General features: G+C 29.9%; 1 protein-coding gene across 6 annotated transcripts in view; it reads left to right on the top strand.

The window, feature by feature from the left end:
• The window catches only part of LOC122710379 (arfGAP with SH3 domain, ANK repeat and PH domain-containing protein), a 35581-nt gene that overhangs the window by 6249 nt on the left and 6755 nt on the right, over positions 1 to 22577 (top strand). For 2 of the 6 annotated variants that reach the window (XM_043928200.1, XM_043928197.1), the window contains exons 1-16: positions 1436 to 1637; positions 4018 to 4070; positions 16532 to 16604; positions 17872 to 18017; positions 18143 to 18397; positions 18692 to 18777; positions 18956 to 19112; positions 19193 to 19457; positions 19707 to 19934; positions 20170 to 20392; positions 20474 to 20654; positions 20771 to 21046; positions 21125 to 21244; positions 21319 to 21541; positions 21615 to 21896; positions 22011 to 22177. In XM_043928200.1, the coding sequence (XP_043784135.1) occupies positions 1547 to 1637; positions 4018 to 4070; positions 16532 to 16604; positions 17872 to 18017; positions 18143 to 18397; positions 18692 to 18777; positions 18956 to 19112; positions 19193 to 19457; positions 19707 to 19934; positions 20170 to 20392; positions 20474 to 20654; positions 20771 to 21046; positions 21125 to 21244; positions 21319 to 21541; positions 21615 to 21896; positions 22011 to 22177 (2826 nt within the window). In that variant the 5' untranslated portion in view covers positions 1436 to 1546. Of the gene's footprint in view, positions 1 to 1435; positions 1638 to 3918; positions 4071 to 16531; positions 16605 to 17871; positions 18018 to 18142; positions 18398 to 18691; positions 18778 to 18955; positions 19113 to 19192; positions 19458 to 19706; positions 19935 to 20169; positions 20393 to 20473; positions 20655 to 20770; positions 21047 to 21124; positions 21245 to 21318; positions 21542 to 21614; positions 21897 to 22010; positions 22178 to 22577 lie in introns of those variants that run through there. The other 4 variants (XM_043928198.1, XM_043928201.1, XM_043928202.1 and 1 more) reach the window with 4 other exon arrangements.

Below are 22577 nucleotides of genomic sequence, written 5' to 3'. Positions count from 1 at the left end.
ACAATACCTACAATAAGAAGTCCTCCAGTGCAATGAGCATTAAATGGTCACCTTCAACGTATGTACATTCAACTTGAATCACGTAATCTTATGTCTATCTACTATAAAAAGTGACAATAAAAGAGCTGATCTCACTGTGTAGCCTATTCATACGGATCTTTTCTTTTCAATCATTTTCGTGAATATGAAATATATAAAAATAACACGAATGAAAATTTAATTTAATATATTAATGTAAGTAAATGAAAAATTATATTGCATATGAAAATCTCAAGGATATACAAATATGTAGATTCAGAATAATAATGAAAATTATTTATTGTATTATTGTATTATTTTTATTTTAATTAATTTCATTTCATCAATTTTTATTAATCAAATATATAATTAAAAATAAAATGAAAGAACAAAAGTTATATGACAATGGCACAATAGGTATCTTTGATGAAATAAAATGAATGATATAAGCAATACAAGTTTTATAATACAATAATACAATATAACTGATTTGTTATCAGTCATTATAATAAAACATTTTACAACGAGTATTTTGATTTCTTTGATATCGTCATTTTTAATTCCATCTTTGTTCAAAGATAGATATAATGATTTATAAAAATTTTCATTCAAAATACTTCTGTATCTTCAATTCAAATATTTCAAAAAAAATTCACAATACTATATAAACTTTTTCTGTCGGAAGAACATTTCATCTTCGTTTCATTAGACTTTATCCAAGAAAATATGAAATAGAAAACACTCTAAATTTGGCTTCTATCATGTTTCAAATCCATTCTAACAATTTTTATTTCTAATCGCGTGACACATCTCTCGCGATTCATCTCTCGTTCTATATATCAACATTAGAACAACGGCCTATAGTGTCTATTTATTTTGCGTATATAAATAATTGTAATTAAAGTGATGTGATAAAAATAAATAGATATATAGTTAATAATTACATTTCTATCTCAATAAATTATAATATTAATTTCGTTAAAAAATATTTTCATGTTCTCAACAGTTAAAAAGTATGAAATCCGTCATTTTAATTTCTCTCCTCGATATAAAAAGAATCACACGGTAATCATAAACTTCAAAAAAAATTCCTCTCCTTAAAAAAAAAACGGCCCGTAAACTCGCCAAAGAATTCCATATTTTTTCGTTCGAAAAAGAATACAGTCTCGTAGGTTCGTAACGAAAGAGTTAAACACTGTTCCTCCGTCACGGAACTCGCCTAACCCAGTATCATCGTCTTCTTCGTTTACTCTTGACCCTGAGCGAGCTGTGTAAGTCACCCACTTTCCCGCTTTAGCGGCGCGACTTACGACACAAGCGCGCGCGCGATCAAAATTTACGTTCCACGCGGCTATTTTCAACTTGCCGCGACCGCAGTCTATTCTCGTTTGCGACGTGCTACGGAAGGAAGCAACGATCTTCCGTCCCTATTCCGGCTCATTCTTCCAACGTTTCCCCCGTTTCTTGCCGAGAAACGACCGCTGTTTTCGCGCTTTCCACGCTCGATTTCGTAATCCTCGATCTCCATATGCCGGGGAACGTCGGCGACGAGAAGTCGGGCAGCACGATGACGACTTTCATCGCGACGGTGAAACGCTTCTTCGATTTCCCCTATCTAGGTAAATTGCGAGAATTCGATTATCTTTCGATATTCGATCGAAAGGGAATTGCAATTTCGATCGAGAAACGAAAAAAAAAAAAAAAAACAAATGTTCTTTTTAGCAAGGAAAAGTTAAATATTTTAAACCTTTAGAATTCTAACCTTAAGGTAACTTTATAATAATTTTTGATTTTTAAAATTGAATATTTCGTATAATAAATTTTTTTTTTATATTAATTGATTTAATATTTGAAAGTATTTGATATAATTTTAAGTATTTTTTGGATATATAGTAATAATTGGTTAATTGTCATGTGATTAGGATTGGAAAGTATCAGTTATATGAAGAGGTAGATATTCTGAGAATTGTTGGCAGCTTTTTTTTTTTCTATGTCGTTCGCTTCAGCGACCGGTTCGTTGAAAATGTGAAAGGAAAAAAAATATTTCTTGTGAGTGAGATAGGAAAAAGTTCATTTTTCTATAAGACATTAGAAATATTGATTTATTGCATAAGAATCTGCTTGTAGGTTATGTGCCTTTCTTGCGTTATTGTGCATAAAAACGTAAAAAATTAGCAATGCGGTGGCGCGTAATTTAAATATCAGTTCAATCGTGTGTCTGTGTTTCACAAGTTGCATGATTGTATTTTATTATTATACCGTTAGATTGCCATTAAGAGATTTATTTATAATGACTTGTAGTAATTTTCTATCTTTCTCTTTCTCATATATAAGTGTAAAAAGGTGCAATAATTGTCTTATGTTTTACATCGATATAGATGTAAATAAAATCTATTATACATATTAAGTATTTCATTATATTGATTATAGTATTGCAAATAAAAAAAATTTTTGCACGTGATCTTAATTCAATAATTAGAGATTGTAATACGAAATAAAATTATTCCACCTTTCTCTATATACAATCTCGCAATTAAATCGCATTTTAGCACAAATAAATAGATGTTTAGAAATCTTCGAAGTGTTAAATGCATAATCTACTGTATCGCAAGCATGGAAATCGCAATGCAATAAATTAAACCCACGCTGATTTCAAAGAACGTCAGTATTAAGGAGTTTCTCGTGAGTCACTCATGCAATTTGATGTTACTAATAATAACACATTGATATAGATAGTGGTAAAATTAAAATATTTCATTTCTGTATATAAAAGAAGATAAATTCGACATTCCATTATAATAAATAATTTACTCCTTCATTTTTTAAAACATTCTAATCTTTTCATTTTAATCACGTATTATCAATTTAAAATTGATCGTTTATTATAACATTTTATTTCAAGTTTCGATACGTATCCATTTATATCTAGAATTTCCATATTTTCAAAAGATAGCAGAAAAGTAAGAAATATTTCATATATTTAAGTAGTCTTAGAGGCAATAGAATTTCCTTCATCCACGTTTTAAATTATTACCACCGCGCAAACATATTCTCAACTCTGGAAAGCCAAGTTTTATTATAAATGAATCTAGGATCTGTCTCGAGAATAAGCTTCTCAGTATCTAAAAACGGAAATTCAATATTTCTTGTGGATAATCGAACAACGATTAAAAATGAGCTTTCCAGCAAAGGCGTATCCGCGGAATGTTAATTCCATTCTCAGAATTCTGTATAATACATATATATAATTATCGTTATATCTTTGATTTAGTAAAATCAACCACATTAGAATTACATTCCAATCGTGTTTCTGTTTCAAAATGATGCGATATTTATATTAATTTGAACGTTCTTTCTGGTTCAAGAGGAAAGAAATCGAATCGAATTTTTCAAATTAAAGTTTTATGATTAAAAAAGAAATGTTTTATGATTAAAAAGAAAAGAAAGAATGTATAACGAAGCACTCGAAGTATCTCATTCGTGAAAATAAAATATCGAATTAATTAAACTTTCATGAAATGTTATTGCCATAAATAATTTTTTTTATCTTAATCCGATTATTTTTGTATAACGTGAAAGTTCACTTTTCTTTTTACTCTTTAATCAGATAAAAGATAAAGATTAATTAAATGATTAAATATAAGATACAGAGATCAAAGTTTATTAACCAATGTCCGACTATTCTTTGAAGAATAATTACATATACTTTGAGAAGAACGAAGATCAAATTTAAATTAATTCATTTTTTATATTCGCATTTCTTTCTCTCAGAAAATAACAGAAAGAGAAAGAGAGAGAGAGAGAGAGAATTAAAAATTATAATCAAGAAATAAAATATTCTGGCCATATTTTACCGCGTGAAAAATATCTTGCGCATCCGATAGAAATTCGGTTTCGTAGCGATCCCAACCGCGTGATCGAGGGAACGATTTCGAGCGGAAACGCGGCACCAACTTTCCACAAGATTTTCACTCGAGTGCGGTTTATCGATTGAAATAGTTGCAGGAAGCATGTTGCGTGTGCTTACCCTCAAAGACGGTAGAGGAATGCCGGTAAGCTAATATCATCGGCGTGGATTCAACCAGCATGGCTATTGGATTTTGCGTAACCGGTCGTTTACATGTTGCCAATGCATTAACACGCTCCATATAATTTTTTGATAATTGTTCAACCGGCTCGAAGGGTTCTTTGACAGCATGGATTCTTTCCTGGATTGCTTTTTTTTTCTGAGATTCTATATTTATGCGACATCTATATATATATGTGTGTTAATAACAAATTAAATTGCACGAGAGCATTCTTTATTTATTTATTTGTGTATGATAAATTTTAAAAATTTTCAACTTGAAAATCGTAACGTTAGACGTGGATAATTATCGTAGAAAAAAAAATTTAATTTTTATTCCAAGTAAAATGTTTTAACAGTAACAGTATATAATAAATAGCAATGGGATTAAATAATTAAATCGAGGATATCACGTGTCTGGAAAATTCAAACCCGTTGAAATTCAATTCTGTCGCGAAACATTCTAGCAGAAGTAAGCATTTTAATCGAATCGGTCGAACGGAAATTTTGCATCTCTTATATCAGCGTTTATTGTGCATAGAAATTACGAGTTATTGATTTTTAATACATACTTCTCTTTTAAAATGATGATCTTTTGGATTGAAGACAATTCATATTACAAATTTAATCCAAATTAGCATAATTTATTTTTAACAGAACAAAAAAATATTTCTGGGCACATTGTAATAAACATTGGAATTAAATTGGAATGAAAGACGAAACCTGAATCGCGAACCAAATATCCTTCGCACAGAAATCGAATCGAATACAAAGGATTAAATTTACCATCTTTTCTATGCGCGCTTCGATACACTTCGTTCGAGGAGAAGTGAATCGTGTTCACCACCGATGGAAGCATTTGCCTCTCCTCAACGTTTGCAAATCGGTCCAGGTAAACGACTCGGATACGAACGACCTACCAAGGTCGCGCGGCCAGGAATTCCTTTCGTTTCTTAGTTGCCTCACCTGGTTGTCGGCCGAAAGATGGAGAAGGACGGTGAGAAAGAAAGAAAAGGGGGAAAGAGAGAGAGGTCGAGAAGCTGGTTTAGTGGTCTAAAGTGTGTGCTCGATTCTGGTCCCTCCACGGTCCTCCAGTGACTCATCCGCTTTTTCGTGTCAACATTTATTGCACGCTTGTTACGAGCCTATCGACCTGTGTCTCTCAACTTAATTAAACACTTTCATGATTTGTTTCATTTTTTATTCATGACACGATTCTATTATATTTCTGTTAATTATATTTTTCATTTTTAGGATAATTTTTTTTTTTTATGCGTAAGTTTAGAGTAATTTAATTGCATTTTCGGGAACATTTTATTTTATTGTAATTTTTGATGAAAAGAGGTTAGAATTATTTTTTATCTAATCATCTCGCGATCTTTTTAAAGAGCAATTAATTAATTAATGTCGAATTAAAAAAAACAGTTTTACAGATCATTGAGATAATCTCAGTATTTTCTATGCTGTTTAATTTAATATTTATTCGCCATCAAGAAAAACGAAACGATTAGAAACAAGTATTCGTTAAAATTGTTACCATATGCGAACTACAAGTTATCGTGAAATTTGAAGTAATAGTAGATAATATTATCAATAATACGGTCTAATAGATATGCTGCAATATTACCAATATCGAAAAATAAAAACTTTTCGTGCATGCCTATGTTACGTATGTATATATATACGTTTCTAGAATGGTACATTCCTTTAACACAAAGATGAATAACACATAGAATTCACGTGGCTGACGGAAACATTCGTCGAGAGAAAAGCCTATTTTCCTCGACGACTGCTCGCGGTGCAGTTCTTACGAGTGGAGAGCAAGCTAGAAAAGCTTGCTTCATTGCTCGCGGCTAGCTTCGTTGAAGCACCTTTCTGCGGTTGAATCTCTTTTTCCTCTTCATACAATCCATTATAACTGGAATGAGAATTGACGATGCCACGATTTAATTGCCATTTATTGATATAGAAATTCTATGTATATAGAAAAGAGATCGATTTTTTCTAAACCATGTTTGGTAGAATATCTTTGGGATGTATTTTTACAAGCTTCTGAGAAATTTTTTTTTTTTTTTATTTAAACAGTTTTAATCTTTTTTCCGTTAATAATTTTGTATTACGTTTTAAAAAAAATGCTATTATCTTAAATTGAAAAGATTGCAGGGACGAATATATGATGTATATCTCAAAAATATAGAAACAGTGGCTAATTGAAATTCGTGAGATAATTTCAAGCGATATTTTCCTGTACAAAGATTGTCGTTTATGGGTTTGTTAACGAGTTATTAAGGAAAAAACACTAACCAATCACGGAACGCGTAAATTAGTCAAGCCGTGACGGTAGTGTTGGATACGAACCGCCGACGAAATACGAACAAGTCCAAATAACACGTGTCCAAACAAAAAGAGAAAACTGTTCAATGTAAAAAATATTTTAGAATAGAATTAGATTTTATTTAGAAATGAAATAGAAATACATTTTATCGATATAAAGTAATTAATTATTTATTCGTATATGAATAAATTGAATTTAGAAAAGAAAAGAAATTGATAAAGAAGAATTGATTGAAATTAGGAGAAAAAGAGGAATTGATAAATCAGGATAGAAAGACGAATTGTTAGACGAATAAGTTAAAAAAGGATGAGAAATTAGAATGATAGAAGAGATGGAATAGAAAAAGAAAAGAATATGTTGCGAGGTGAGGAGAAAGATAACAAAGATGGAAAAGAATGATAAAAAAGAGTAAGAATTCTATATTTTTTTTTTTTTTTTTTTAATAAAAAAATATTTTCTTATGTTCAACAGACTTTTTTCGATACATATTGCTTGAACTTGTTCGCTAACGGCACATACCCAACTTTCTCGTCTATTTTGCCTAGTCTACACGCTTCATAATTAATGTTAGTTTTTTTGTTATTAATATAGTTCAAATGAAATTACTTCACTTCTCAGTTAATCAATATTCCCAAATTTTGGGGATCTTATATAGTTCGCTTAAATTGTACAACGTTATGGAATAGTGCAAGAATGTAATTCAATTTCCGGAATTGTCTAATGAATTTGAGTCTTTGATTTTCAAAATCCATTTATGAGATTGAATCTGGAGAAAAGCTTTTATGTAATGCACGTTTTAACATGCGTCGTTATTCCCACCAATCGAAAATGATACTTCAGAGAAATGAGTTTCAAGTGTGTCGAATGAAATTATCTGTTAAATGAAACTTAACCTTCTTTTATCTGATTTACACTATTATCACAGAAATCCAGATCTGCCCAAATAAGCATCCGATCTTTAAATATTGAAATAAACATTATTTAAAATAAAAAAAAAAATCATTGTTAAATAATATTTTGTATTAAATTTCGCAATTTCTATTTTATTTAATTTATCAAACTATTCCCAAATAATACCAAAAAATCGAGTCTATTTTTGCAACCCTCGCTCAGTTTTGAATTTCGACGTAACCTATTTTTCCATTTCACCATCAAGCTCAACCACCAATCAATTTGCTTTTTATTTCCCGCGAAAAATCAAGGCCCCGCGAATTACCGGAAATCCTACACGGCTGGCATAAATGATTTCCGCGATTGTATGCGAAATTTCGCAAAAATCCTTGGCCCACGCGCTCATACATACAATATATAAGTAAACAAGGTTCATTGGCTGAGAATAGCGCAAAACCTGTTTCCATCGGTTTTATCCCCACTATTGCGTAGCAACCGTAAGGGAGGTCAGTTCTGAAGGTGGGCCACAGTTATCAATTTCTCTGCGCACTTGTAACCAGACAAAAATGAACGAACGAAATATATAGGATGTTACATTACATATTCGTGGAACATCTTCGAAGGATCAATTCTAAAAATTAAAACGAAAACATAAAAAAAATCAATTGGGACTTATTTATTTATTTTTTTATTTCTAAAATCAAAAAGTGTCGTTTTAATTTTATCTTAATTTAATCTTAATTTAACATTCTTTGTAAATAATTTTTTTTCGCTTAATTAATGAAATAAAAATCAATCGTATCAATTTATCGAATTAAGTGTATTAAATTATTTTACAATATAAATTCAATTATTCAATAAATTGATAATATCTATGATAAGTTCGTGTACATAGTACATACATATGTAGATCTCGTTTACAACATTGATCATAAATGTATAATTTATTCTCCTCGTGAATATATGAAGAAATCCAGTTAAAAATCGAATTTATAGTTCACTTATTCGTATAATTTAAATACAATGTTGTAAAAAAATTATTTATTCTAATTTCTACTTGGAAAATAATAATTTTTAGTCATTTCGTAAAAATATTGTAATACAATCAATGTTATATATAATATTATTTCCTCAATGTATGTATATTTTCTATATAATATTAGAACGAGAAGATGACCGGTTTTTGCCAATATCGATTTATCAACTCCTTCGTGGAATCAATGCATTAGAACTCTTCAGTTGTTATGTAATATTATTCCATATTTATTATTGAGTGTAATGTATCAACGTAAGCAGAATAAGTTTTCACAAGAAATTATAATAAAACGTAGGTAACGACTGGGAATCATAGTCCTCTTTATTATTAGAGTGCAAGAGAGTAAATAATCTTTGTTATTTTTAACAATAAAAGGATTAATAAACGCATGATGTAAAGTTTTCTTATTTATTTTTATACAGTTTTATAAAATTATAAGTAATTTTAGCAATCTGACGTTATTTTAATAATAGTCTGACATTTTTTTTTAAATCAATCAGATTATTTATAATTTAAATCTTTTACAGAAACATTTTTATTACACCCTTCTATTCTCCATTATCTAATATTAATTTCGTTCAAAATTACAAACCATTGATACTCTGTTGCATAACAATAATAATAATAATAATAATAATAATAATAATATCAATGAATTGACATTTATAATATTACTTCATAATTGTGCAAAAGGAGGCAGAACTGAAAAGCACTTGTACATACAATATCACCTATATCACAGATTCTATACAAAGCAGCTTCACATTCATCGAATGTCCTGAAACTCGTGACTTTCCAGTTATAACGACACGTCGAGACACGACACAGTTTCGCTACCAGAATAACGCGAGATGCGTATGCTATTATCGTACGTCTCGTGCAACAGGGAAAACCGTCTGTCCGCGCGAGAATATTCGTTCCCGCACGCGTCCAACTAAAATTAGAAAATGTAATCGCGTTTGTCAGCCCTGGTTTAATCGTGATCCAACCACGAGCAAAAAGGGATCGTGTCGAGGTATTTAGTTCGCATTATAAGAAGTTTTAATCCATTCACGTGGGCCGACGTGATTCAACGAAACGCGTTACCTTTAATCTACTTAAATACTTAATTCCAATGTCGTTAAAGGAATTCCAATCTTTTTTTTTTTTTTTTTTTAACATTGAGAATTATAAAAGATTCTAACTTCAATTATAGTTTAACAATTTGTACGTATTTTATGACTTGTCATAATTTTCCTAATTAATATTCAAATATATCGAGACTTTGTTTATAAATAAAATAAATAATATATATATATATAATAAATAAATATAATATAATATAAATATATATAATAAATAAATAATATATATTATAAATAAAATAAATAAAATAAATTTTATTTATAAATAAAATATCGAGACTTATTTATAAATAAAATTATATGCTTCATTTTTATTTTAATTTTTGAAAATAAAGGAGAATGATAAAATTACAAAATTGGGTAGAGACTTAAGTATATCTCGTTTCTATTCTTTATCTTTAAATTCGAAATTTTCGATATTTCATATGCGAAGAACGGAAGCGATTGGTAACAGAGTGATTGAGTTACCATCACACTATCCTTTATTTTATTCAATTTGTTCACCGATCCTGTATTCCGTGCTAGCACTAGTCGCGGTTGTGTCGTGCGAACAATAGGGACGTTCATCGATCAGAACGTTTTCATTCCAACTTTCCAGTTATAGTAGTTATACGAACCTCGAGTGACGTCTTCGTTCGGTAAACGACTGCCTTTCGAAGATAATGTACGAGGAAAGGAAAGTCCGCCGATTTAATTCCCCCCGTATTGACAAGTCTGTTAAATCACGATTGAACAAATTCCATTATTAAGGATCGAACGAGTTTCTACTCTGTGTTGGAGAGAATGTTAATGTTATAAATTTTTTTTCCACTCTTACATCTCTGACTGTGATTCCAGTTTTTATTAAAAATGTAAATTTTCATCAAATGATGTAAAATAGTCATATATATATATATTATATGTGCGTGACACTGACTTCTTACAAAATTATACTTTTATTTTTTCTTCGTATTATGTAAGATCGATGTGTCTAAAGTTTAAATTTTTTTTATAAATATTTAAAGGTTAAAGAATCAGTTTTATTTGGTAATTTAAGAAATGATTAATATTTTGATTCTTATAACAATTTGTTATTTAAAAGTTTTATATTTAATATCGAATTGATTGAAAGAACACGATGCAATAACGAATAAAAATATTGGAAGGAAAAGTTTTAATTTGAAAGAAACGAGATTAAAGTTTACCATTGGAGATCAAAAAACGAGATTGAATTCGTGATCAAGGACAAGGGAATGAAATTGAATTGAAGATGAAAAACGAGATTATCAGTACATTCATGCTGTATATTGAAACGATTAAATTTTTTTCACGAATATTTTTTGATTCATATTTTATTTATCCAAATTCTTTGAATCGGCTTTATACGATTAACAATTAAATCGTATAACTTTTATGTTGTACAAACGATATTTCACGATATTTTATGCTTATTTCGTTTTAATCTAAATGTTATTTTGTTAACTTGAACAAGCAGAGTTTAATAAAAATATTTTTTTATTAAACGTGTTTGAATTTTAATTTCAATTAAATAAATAATTATTTAAATAAAATATATAATTTTATCGCATCTCTTTTCGCAATATATGTCTTGAGTATATATCGCAATATTTATTGCACTTTTCCATAAAGATCGTGCAATAAAACGACGAAATTGAACGCGATACATGTATGCGCATTTAGTACAAACAGAAGTGCAAATAGATATCGTTCTTCAAATGTCAGATCAAAGGTCAACGAGTGCAGGTTGAATATTTTATCTCTTTGAAAATGACGCGAACGCCATTCTAAAGATTTTCATTCGATCGTGAATTTTTTTGAAAAGTGATCGTATAAACGTGTATTAAATTATAAAATATAATTGTACAAATTTTTCATGTTAAAATAAAACGAAAAATCGAAACTAATCGGTAGAAAGATTAATGTAATTAATATATAATTACGCGAAGATCATAATAATTATTTTAATAAAAATAATATAATAACAGTTTGAAAAGTAGAGAAATATATTTGTTGAACGAGCGATTGAAGAAAATTAAAAAGTACCGTTATAATGTCTAAATGGCACAAGCGGAAATAAGCTTTATGTCAGTTTTACTAATGACTTTCGTGGAAATTTTTTACCAATCGATCGTTGGTTTTATGCTATACAAAGTGACAGATGATATTCTTTCGTTCGAAGAACATTCATTTATCATTTTATGAAAAGAAAGAATATTTATGGTTTCCAATTGCATAAAATTTAATAGACAGAAAGATTGAAAAAGATTTAAAAATGTCGATACAATTGTTTCTTTTAATGGATTCAAGAAAAGTAAATTACTTAATTATATTTATCTATAAATGATTATTTTTACAATCTTTTTAACATGATTAATGGAAAATATTATATTATTGAATAAAATAATGAAAGTTCGTTAACTTTTCGATAGCACGTTCTTTCAAGAAATGCTATCTAAAAACGTCAATTATCCAATACAATATATTTGGATTTTATAAACATTTCAATATTAGAAATAATCGAAGAACATCAATTAATTCTTGAATAAAATTTTACCATAAATATAAAAAAAAAAATAGAATATTTATTTGTGACATTTAATGAAAGAATAATTAATAAAATTAAGTAAGAATAATTTAAATGGTAAATAATAATATTTATAAAATAGAGAATAGAAAATTTAATTTATATAATTATATGTATTTTCTAAATTTTTCACAACTTATATTAAATAGTTACACTCAAAATTTTTAACGCATCCAATCTTTCATAACGTTCAAATCCTATCTCTCATACCATTCAATCGTTTCAGCCTCGTTGACACCACGTTTCCAACAATAAGAGCGCGTAGGATGGTAATTAAACGTTGCACGTGTTCCCCTGCACCGTTGAATTGAATAACCGCCGACACGAGGTATACGACGATAAATATCAGACCGGTTGATAGTCAACGCACAATGGCGATGAGGAACACGCGTATTTCACAAGTAACGGGGGCCCCTTGCCCTTTTTTTTTCTCTCCCTCTCTCTTCTTGAGGTGTGCCCCAAGATCGTGCCAAGATTTCATCACCACGACGTCGTTAAACACGTTACGCTGATACGGCTTTACTCAACAACTCTTCCTTCCGGAATTCCCTCTTTTCACCGATGAGTGCACTCTGATCTATGATAGATAGATCAGACTACTGTTCGTTTCGTACGTACCAGTGTTTACCAATGTTGTTTTTTTTAAGTTACGATATATCCTTTCGTAATGTTCAAGTAATTTTATATGGGAGATTGTTTTTTTTGTACGTTATCTTATAAGGAAATTTATTTAAAAAATTTTAATGAAAATTTGTGTGTGCGTAAAGAATAATGGATTATACAGAATATTGGTATATTCATCTTGGAGGATCCAGATCCAAAGAATAAAATAAATACAATTAAATAAAATTAATATATAAAAATTTTAATTGAGGTTTGTTTGCAGTAATTATAAAGCAATTTAAGTTTGCGTTAAATGAGACTGGGCGGAGATAGAGCTATTCGGTCTAATGACACGACACGTGACCATTAACTACCAGTGCTCTGTGTACTTGTATATATATTTATTCGTCAAATGCATTGCTTTAATCATCTATTACTTCTATCTTTTTACTTTTTAAACACTCGAATTGGTATATTTTTCTACAAAAAAAAAAAAAATTCATAAACAAAATTATTCAATGTACGATTTTAGTACGATTGACTATAAAATATAAATTTTCTAAATTCCACAAAAATATAATAAATCTTCCTCTTTCAACCCCTGATATATTGTGCATTGTAAAACTATCATAGCCACGCAATAATTAGAAAATTTTACGATTTTATCCTCCTTTTACCTAATTTATTTTTTAACATGATATCATTCGTTATTTAACGATCGACGCGTCATTCACTGCTTTTATAGCACCACGACCCAATTAAAATAAGGTAATTGAAGACGCGACCGCTTAAACGACTTTCTTGTTTAATTAACGCCAACCAGGAAGTCGTTTAATTAATTAAACAGCATTGTTTCCCTTTCGAACGCATACCACTTAAACCCTATAATAGGGTTTAAGCCAATCGATGTAATTTCAATAACGTTTTCATAATTCCTCCTGATCAAATCTCGAATTATTTGTTAAGTGTAACAATCAAATATTTCGTCGATACATCAAGCTTCCCTGACAAACTTAGCAAACGTTTCTTAAAAATCACTAATGTATTTGATTTTCATTTCCAATAATTCTAAAAATCACGAGATGTCACCAGAATCGTTCGAACCAGAGAGAAACTCGACTCAGGAACGAGATTTCAATTTCAGATACCCATATACCACTCTCACAAGCGTAGCGACGACGTATTCACCTCTGAAATTCATCGCTCGTTCCCTCCCACACACACACACACACACACACACACACACACACACACACACACACACACACACACACACACACACACACACACACACACACACACACACACACACACACACACACACACACACACACACACACACACACACACACACACACACACACACACACACACACACACACACACACACACACACACACGCTTCGCGTATAAAATCGAAGATTTAATTGCCATCTTCCATCTCTCCCTCCCTTTTTTCTTTTTTCCTTTTCGAACCCACTCCCGTATGCGATCGATAAGATTCCACGAGCGCGCGCTTCCACCATCGCGTTTTATTGAAAATCGTGAAAGCGCGGCGCGCGAAACGCAAAAATCGGCTGGGATAAGAAAAGGAGAGAAGATAGGCGAATCTTCCGCTCGGCGGAGCGTGAGCCGATAAAACGTATCGTTGCTCCGCTCAAGAATTCCTTTTCCTCGTTGTTGTTGTTGTTGCTTTTCCTACGCGGAGCCAAGGCCTTTCGCGGCGTTTCTTCGCGGTATAAGGCACTTTACGTGTACTCGACCTGGCAATATACTCGCGAGCTGGCTCACGAGCTTCGAGAGAGGAATGGAAGCCTGTGCAATTTCCTGATCGAAGGGCTCGAGATGTTTGTTGCTTGGCGGGGAATCTGTTTCGATCGGATTCACGCATCTGTTTCTTAGAAGAAAACATTCTTACTGTAATTGTAATTGAGCCGATTGTAATCTAAGTTTTTGAGATGCGAGATTCGATTTTCTATTTTGATTTTTTTTTTTTTTTTTTTTTAATTTTGATTTAGTTTGATGCGAGAAATAATTCTTGTTTGTTATTTATGAAAGTAAATAAATGTAGATGTATTTTTATATCTTCGTTATATTTTCTCGAACTGTGTTAATGAGAGGAAGGCAGATGGAAAAAAGAAGAATGTATAATATGATATTGCCAAGTATATTTATATATGTTTCGATACACTTGTTATTTTATTTTTATCGTCTTTAGCTTCTATAAAGTATGAAATTTCGTCTTGCGCATTTTAATCGCGTAATTGGTGTAGTAATACGAGGAATTGGCGAAGAAGAAAGGGAGGAGAAAGAATGCCTTGTTAGTTAGAATTCCCAACAAACTCGTTTCTCAAATGGAGAAATGATACGTTGCAAGAGATCTACACTGTTCAAAAATTGAGGTCGTTGTTTTTATATATTTAATTTTATTTAAAAATTCTTTTTTTTTTTTTCAAAAAAAAAATTTTAATTAAATATTGTCCAAGCAAACTTTTATTTCTTAATTACGTATCATCAATTCAATATATTTTCTGTATCTTTAAAATATGTTATGATGTTAATGTATTCGTAAAACATTTTTAAAGAATTTCATATTAATTTCTTTAAGGCTTGTTTATTAACAAATATTAGAGATAGAGAGACAGAGATAGAGTGAGCCAATAGTGTGAGAAATAGAACAATCTCTTCTCGCTTCATTTAACGCAAATTTAAATTCTTTATAATTTATATTTTATAAATAATCCTCAACCGGTATTATATAATGAATTGAATTTATAGTATTAATATCGATAAAATTTTGAAAACTAACTATAATATAATAACTATATAATATATAACTAATATAATAACTATAGTTCGCGAAAAGATAATTCAAAGTAGTACAATGGAAAGAATTAACACAAGAGACTTGGGTATGCCATTATTAAGGTGTACGTAGAAGATATTTTCATTAAGAGAAATCGCGAGAAAATTGGATATTTCGTACAATAAAAATGAGGAAGTTTTCGAGAAACTATACTTGCTTTGATCGAAAATAAAGTGATATTGTATATTACGGGAAATATTAAAATTATTTCGAAAAGAGAAATCAATCTAAATAGAAGTCAATAATGATAAGATAATAGATAATTTGATATGATGGATGATTATAGTTTAAAAAAACGGTGTTTTTTTCTTATATAATACTAAAGTAGCATAATATAAAAGTCTTATTTTTAGAAAAGACTAAATAATAAGAAATTCAAAAAATATGGAAATGAGTTTTAGTTTTAAAAACTAGTTAAAAACAGTTAAAGATAATTGGAATCTATTAACTAGAATATCGTATTTTAAAAATGAATTTTAAAAACAAATATTTTAGCCAAACTAAATCTAGTTAAATATTATAATAAATTGTCTTAAAATATCCGACTATCTATGATTTCTCTTATTTTTTATTATAGGAATTAAAATCATCATAACGAATAATTTTTATATAAATCTAATTTTAAGAAATGTTTAATTATTTTGAATAATCTTGTAAGATATAACGCATCATTGAATAACAAACATACAATTAATCCAAGATTTAAATTCAAATTAATCCTGCGATCGTATTACATTTTCTATGAATTAAATAATCCTCGTTTAAGCAGCTTGAAAGATTCAAGATGGACGATGTCAGTCTTAATTGACTTTTAATGCACATCAACACAATGAAGTATGAATCGTAATCCTGTTTCCGTTATTCGAGGATTATAAAGCAGAAGCGTATATATGTATATCTCCTTTCACTTGACTTGTATGTGATCTCTATCGCATATAATCTAGAATAAGAACGAGTAGAAATTGCACACTCAGAACTTACCTAATTTTTACGTAATATTTGTTACAGACGCTGGACTTCGACAGAGATGGATTGACGAAGCTGAAGAAAGCGATCAAAGCCATTCACAATTCTGGAAACGGTGAGTTAAATAAGATCATTTATTTGTCATTATTATTATTTATTTACTCTTTTCTTTTTATCTTTCAAATAGCATAGAATGAAAATTTGTTAATTTGTTAAGTTTATATAACGATCTGTAATGAAATCAAATTGTTTCAAAGATAAAATAATAAAACCTCTGAATTTTTCTGTAATAGATAGAAAAATATATTTGAAATATATGAAAAATATTTGTAAATTACATTTTGAAGTATATATAGTTTATATAACTCTGGATTTAACGGAAGAAGTAAATTTTTAATCCAATTCCTAATTTAAAAATTGTGTGCTTAAATATTATATATATATGTGCATTAATTAATATTTATTTAAATAATACATTCTCTTTTTATAATAACTTATGGATTTGAAAATGACTAGAAAGATATTAAAATATATTCTGTCTCTTTTTCGTCGGTATGATCGATCACGTGCCCTATATTTGACGTTTCTAAATATAGTTATAGTTTCAAGGATACAATTTTTCTTTACTTTCTGTATTAGTTGGATTTACAATTAGTTACAACTTTAATGAATTAATTCGAATGAAATAATTATTTTCATAGATTATTATATAGGTTTCGTTAATTAATCCATCTTCAATTAATTGTTCAATTACGAAATCTTCGTGATCTCAATAATTATGCAAATGAACGTTTCAAGAAAAAAGTGTATACGAATTACAAAATTTGGATATTTACAGATTAGAATCGTGTATTAACATAATAACGAGATCGAGTTAATTGATAACAGGCGATCTTTCGTGACAAATTCGCATTAAAGTTCGTTTCTTTCTCGTTTTTCACTTTTTTAACGATATTATATTTCTCAAGTTAAAGCAGATGTACAATTAAGGTGAAAAATTTATCGTTATATTTGTATTTTAATTATAATATAAATATATTATGAAATATGCAAAATATATGTATATTAAAGAAAATGTATCATTAAAGATCAAATAATAGTTATTTCAAAAACTTTGGTGAAAAAAATAATTGAGAAAAATGTTGTATAATTAACGTTTGTTTAAGTAGAAAATAGCAATTACTAATTAGATTTTTTAAAAAAATTATGGAGTTAAAAAATATTAAATTTAAATATTCCAGTATAATTAAGTAATAATTTTTAATTGGGTAATAAAAATTCAGATTTTTAATAATATAGAAATAATTTAAAATTATAACAATTAAAAATATCGTATGATAAAGCAATTTTTTTTAATTAATTCTTATATTTTCGCGTTACAGCTCACGTCGATAACGAGGTTTATCTTGGAAGGGCGTTGGAAAGGCTTGGAGATGCCGCCTTGAAAGAACAGGAACCGGATATCGGTGCTGCCTTTTTGAAATTTGCGGTCGTCACAAAAGAATTGAGTGCTCTGATGAAAACTCTGGTATCTAAAAAGAAATAAACGTTTTAAAAATATTTACTTATTATCCTCTCTTTATTATGTGGAAATTGAACGAGTTATGCAATTAATTAAAAATTATTCAATTAATTAAAAATTCTCTTTAATAGATGCAGAACATTAACAACATCGTTATGTTTCCCCTGGACTCGGTGCTGAAAGGGGATCTACGAGGTGTGAAAGGTGACTTGAAAAGGCCGTTCGAAAAGGCGTGGAAGGATTACGAGGCTAAATACGCGAAAATCGAGAAGGAAAAGAAGCAACACGCAAAAGAGGCTGGCCTCATTCGAACGGAAGTGACGCCGGCTGAGATCGCCGACGAGATGGAGAAAGAGAGAAGATTGTTTCAATTGCAAATGTGCGAGGTGAGGCTCCCCGAAACGAATCTAGAACGAACGATTCTCTCTCTGTTCTCAATATGTGCTTATTATGGGAGGATTGGTGTAATTTATAGCACAGATTTTCTTTTTTAAGTTTTGCAAAAAGAATTACCTTTATCTTTTCTTTAATTATTTTGCAAAAGAATTATTCGGATTAAATTATTTGAAGATTAAAATTTGAATATTAAATTTTGATTTTTTTTTTAAATAAATTTCGAGTTTTAATGTCAAATTAAAAACATTAGCAAATAATTGTATCTTCTTTTATTTCTTTTCCAGTATCTTATAAAAGTGAACGAAATCAAAACGAAAAAAGGAATTGAACTGCTGCAGCATCTAGTCGAATATTATCATGCACAAACCAAGTAAGCGAAAATGAAAATTAAATTTGTTGATTATGAATTATTTATAAATAAGAATATTATCTTTTTATGTGAAAGAGATTGATTCAAATATATATATAAAATATATAATAAATATCAATTTTTCTCCCTCAAATTTCTTTTCATGAAATATATTTTACATCATTTTTTTATTTCACAGTTACTTTCAAGACGGCCTAAAAACCATTGAACACTTTGGTTCATACGTAGCGGATCTTAGTGTAAAATTACAAAAGATCAGACAAACACAAGACGAGGAAAGAAGACGATTAACAGAACTGAGAAATCTCCTTAGAAGCTCAGGTTGCGACAAAGAGGTAAATTATCCATTGTGCTCGTATAGCATGGTCCTTTTCGCAATTTGAACTACAACGATTTAATGTTATGCGATTTTCAGTTAAACGTAAATGCGAATGCAGGATATTCGCTTCACCAATTGCAAGGGGATAAGCAGCATGGTGTTACTAGATCCGGTCATTTGTTGAAGAAAAGCGAGGGAAAAATGAGAAGAGTTTGGCAAAAGAGACGGTGTGCTGTTCAAGCTGAAGGTTATTTGGACATTTGTCACGCGGATGAGAATAAGCCACCAACGAGAGTGAATTTATTAACTTGTCAAATCAAGCTAGTACCGGATGACAAACGAGGTTTCGATCTAATTAGTTGTAAGTTGAATTGTTAACCTATTGACATTAAGGCAAAATTTAGTTGTTCATGATAGATTGCTTAATAATATATTATTAATATAAAATAAAAATAGATATAGTAGATATAAAAAATAATACTAAGGAAATATATATGTACAAATTTTTAAAAGACTATTTTTTAAAGACTAATAATTATGCTTAAATATTAATGAAGTAATTTAAAAATAAAAAAAATATCACTAACATATTTGATCTTTATGATTGCAGACAATAGAACGTATCACTTTCAAGCGGAAGACGAAGCTGATCAACGAGCATGGATGTCCGTTTTAGTAAACTGTAAGGAACGTGCTTTGCTTCGAGCATTCGACGCAAGTGGCAAAGCTGAAGCTGGTACAGGAAATCCAAGTTTAGTTGAACTTCAACAGGCTGTTATACGTTGTGTCATGAGGTTACCTGGAAACGATCAATGTTGTGACTGTTCTTCGCAAAATGGTAAAACTATGAATATATTTTGAGAATAAAACATTAACAAAATATATATCTCTTTTTATTTATCTCAGATTGTACAAATTATACTTCAGCTAAATTTTATTATTAATACTATTTTAATAATAATGTTAAAAAACACTTGTAATGTAGATCATAAATATCTAAATTTAAACATATATAAAAAAATAATGATTTTTTTCTTTTCTTTCTTTTTTTTTTTTTCTTTTTTTTTTGATAGATGCTACATGGCTCTCTACAAATTTTGGCATAATCGTGTGTATAGAATGCAGTGGAATTCATCGTGATTTAGGAGTACATATATCTAGAATACAGTCTTTGACATTGGATAATGTAGGCACTGCTCAACTACTTCTTGCACGACACATGACTAATCAGGCGTTTAACGAAGTAATGGAAGCTACATTGCATCATAATCATAAACCAACACCAACTTCCACAATGTATAAATTTATATAAATTTAAATTTTATATAAATTATTCATTTTATAGATTATCTGTGATTAAATATGTTTTATTTATAGGGAAGAAAGATACGAATTTATAAGAGCTAAATATGTGGATAAACGATACGTGATGAACACTTGCGCAGATGAAAGAGATCTCCTTTCTGATTTAGAACATGCAGTTAATAATCGTGACTTGCAACAACTTTTACAAGTTTATGCAGAAAATGTAGATTTAGCAGCACCATTACCTACATCGGTATGATTTTAATTAAATTATAAAAATATAAGATAAAACAAATAAAGCTTTGTTTTATTATAAATTTTTAACTAAATTGTAATAATTTGAAAAGTTATAATTTGTCTTTCTTTTAGGATCTGGGTGAAACAGCATTGCATTTAGCAATCTTACGTGAGATGGGAAACAGCTTGCACATTATAGATTTCTTAGTACAGAATATGTCGACAGGTGGTATAGACAGAAGCACTATCGACGGGGAAACAGCCTTACATCTTTGCGCGAGACACGATAGAGCAGAAGCAATGAAGCTCTTGCTACGAGCAGGTGCTGATCCAACACATCGAAATAAGCAGGATAAAACTCCGCTTGATATTGCACAGGAAATGGGACATCACACTTGTAAAGAACTGGTAATGCTGTTATAGTTATTGATTAATTTGTATAACAATAATATATCGTACATATATTAACTGTTTCATTGTCCTTAGTTGAGTCATGCTCTACAAAGACAAAAGACATTGTTTGACAATGTTAATATCGACTGGAATCTCTCGCATGACGAAGGATCTACCGATTTTTCCGATGACGAAACAATAATAGAAGATAGGGTATGTTTAAGTAATAAGAATAATAAAATAAAATTATTAAAATCAATTGTTTCAATTAATATATATTTTATTAGAATGGTTGTTTAACACCTGAGAAGAAATCTCGTAGTAGGCCACCTTCTTATGTGGGTGGTGGTGGTAGTAGTGGTGGTGCTGGATCAGGAGATTCGCCAGTGACTTTACGTAGTCGAAGTAGTACATGTGACAGTTTACAAAGTGGTTCTTCTCCAAGTTCTTCAACGAATAGACAACAAATGCCTCCACCACCGCCACCTCAATCAAGGAAACCTGTTGCTGGTATATCTTATTATTATAAGAGTTCACATTTTTATTTGTAAATTATATATTAAAATCCTTTTGTTATTTTCAGTACCTACACCCATGGCGCCAGATATTTCGGTCAATATTCACGGATCATTGAAGAAGCGTGTAGCACCCCCACCACCACCGGCTGGAAGTACAGGTGGTATACCTTCTTCTCATTATGGTACACTACCTTCGTCCGCGTCCTTAGCAGCGTCAACGCATAGCCGTACAACGAGCGAACCTATCTTAGCTGGGCATTCTTTACATACTCTACCACATGCGTTAAATACATTAAACAGTCAACATCATAAAAGATCGCCCAGTGGAGATTCTTCAACGGGACACGGTGCGTTTAAAAATTCACGCAAACTCTTCTACGAATTGTCACCTAGTTCGGGTAAATTTAGAATCTTCCGATTCTTTTTGTTTTCGAAATTTATTTGGTTTTGTCTGTTATTAGGTACGGACAAAGTAAATAGTTCAACGCTTCAAAGACCAAGGAATCCTCCTCCTCCAGCTCCATCTAGTATCAATTCCTCAAGATTGAGTAATGGACGTAGCAGCGAGTCGTTAAGTTCTATGTGTTCGGATCATGGTTTGGGTAATCCTATTCCACCTCCACGTAAGGTAAGTTCTCTTATTTTTATTTAATTGTATATTTTATTTAATTATATACGGAAATAGAATAATCTTTTTTTTTAACGAAAACAAAATATAAAATACTGAATCAAAGAAATCGAGGAATAACTTATAATTTTTTTTTTTTTTATTATTTTTAACTATGTATTGCGTGTTTATTCAATTATTTCACGCTAAGGTGAATGATATTTTATTTTATTTTGTATTTTATTTGGCGCATTATCAGACATCAATACCGATAGATATTTAACATAACCTTTCATCACCATACGTATGTACATATAAAGATCCGTTCATATGTAACAATCATTAATTTTAATGTACCGTACTAACTATAAAAATATTATTAACACAATATTCCTATCATTATTCCCATGTAGAAGATAAT

The sequence above is a fragment of the Apis laboriosa genome, unplaced genomic scaffold (assembly GCF_014066325.1).
Source record: "Apis laboriosa isolate Shangri-la unplaced genomic scaffold, ASM1406632v1 scaffold14686_cov152, whole genome shotgun sequence".
Classification (NCBI taxonomy): Eukaryota; Metazoa; Arthropoda; class Insecta; order Hymenoptera; family Apidae; genus Apis; species Apis laboriosa.
Note: the sequence above shows the minus strand (reverse complement) of the source record. Positions and strands in the feature narration are given on the sequence as shown.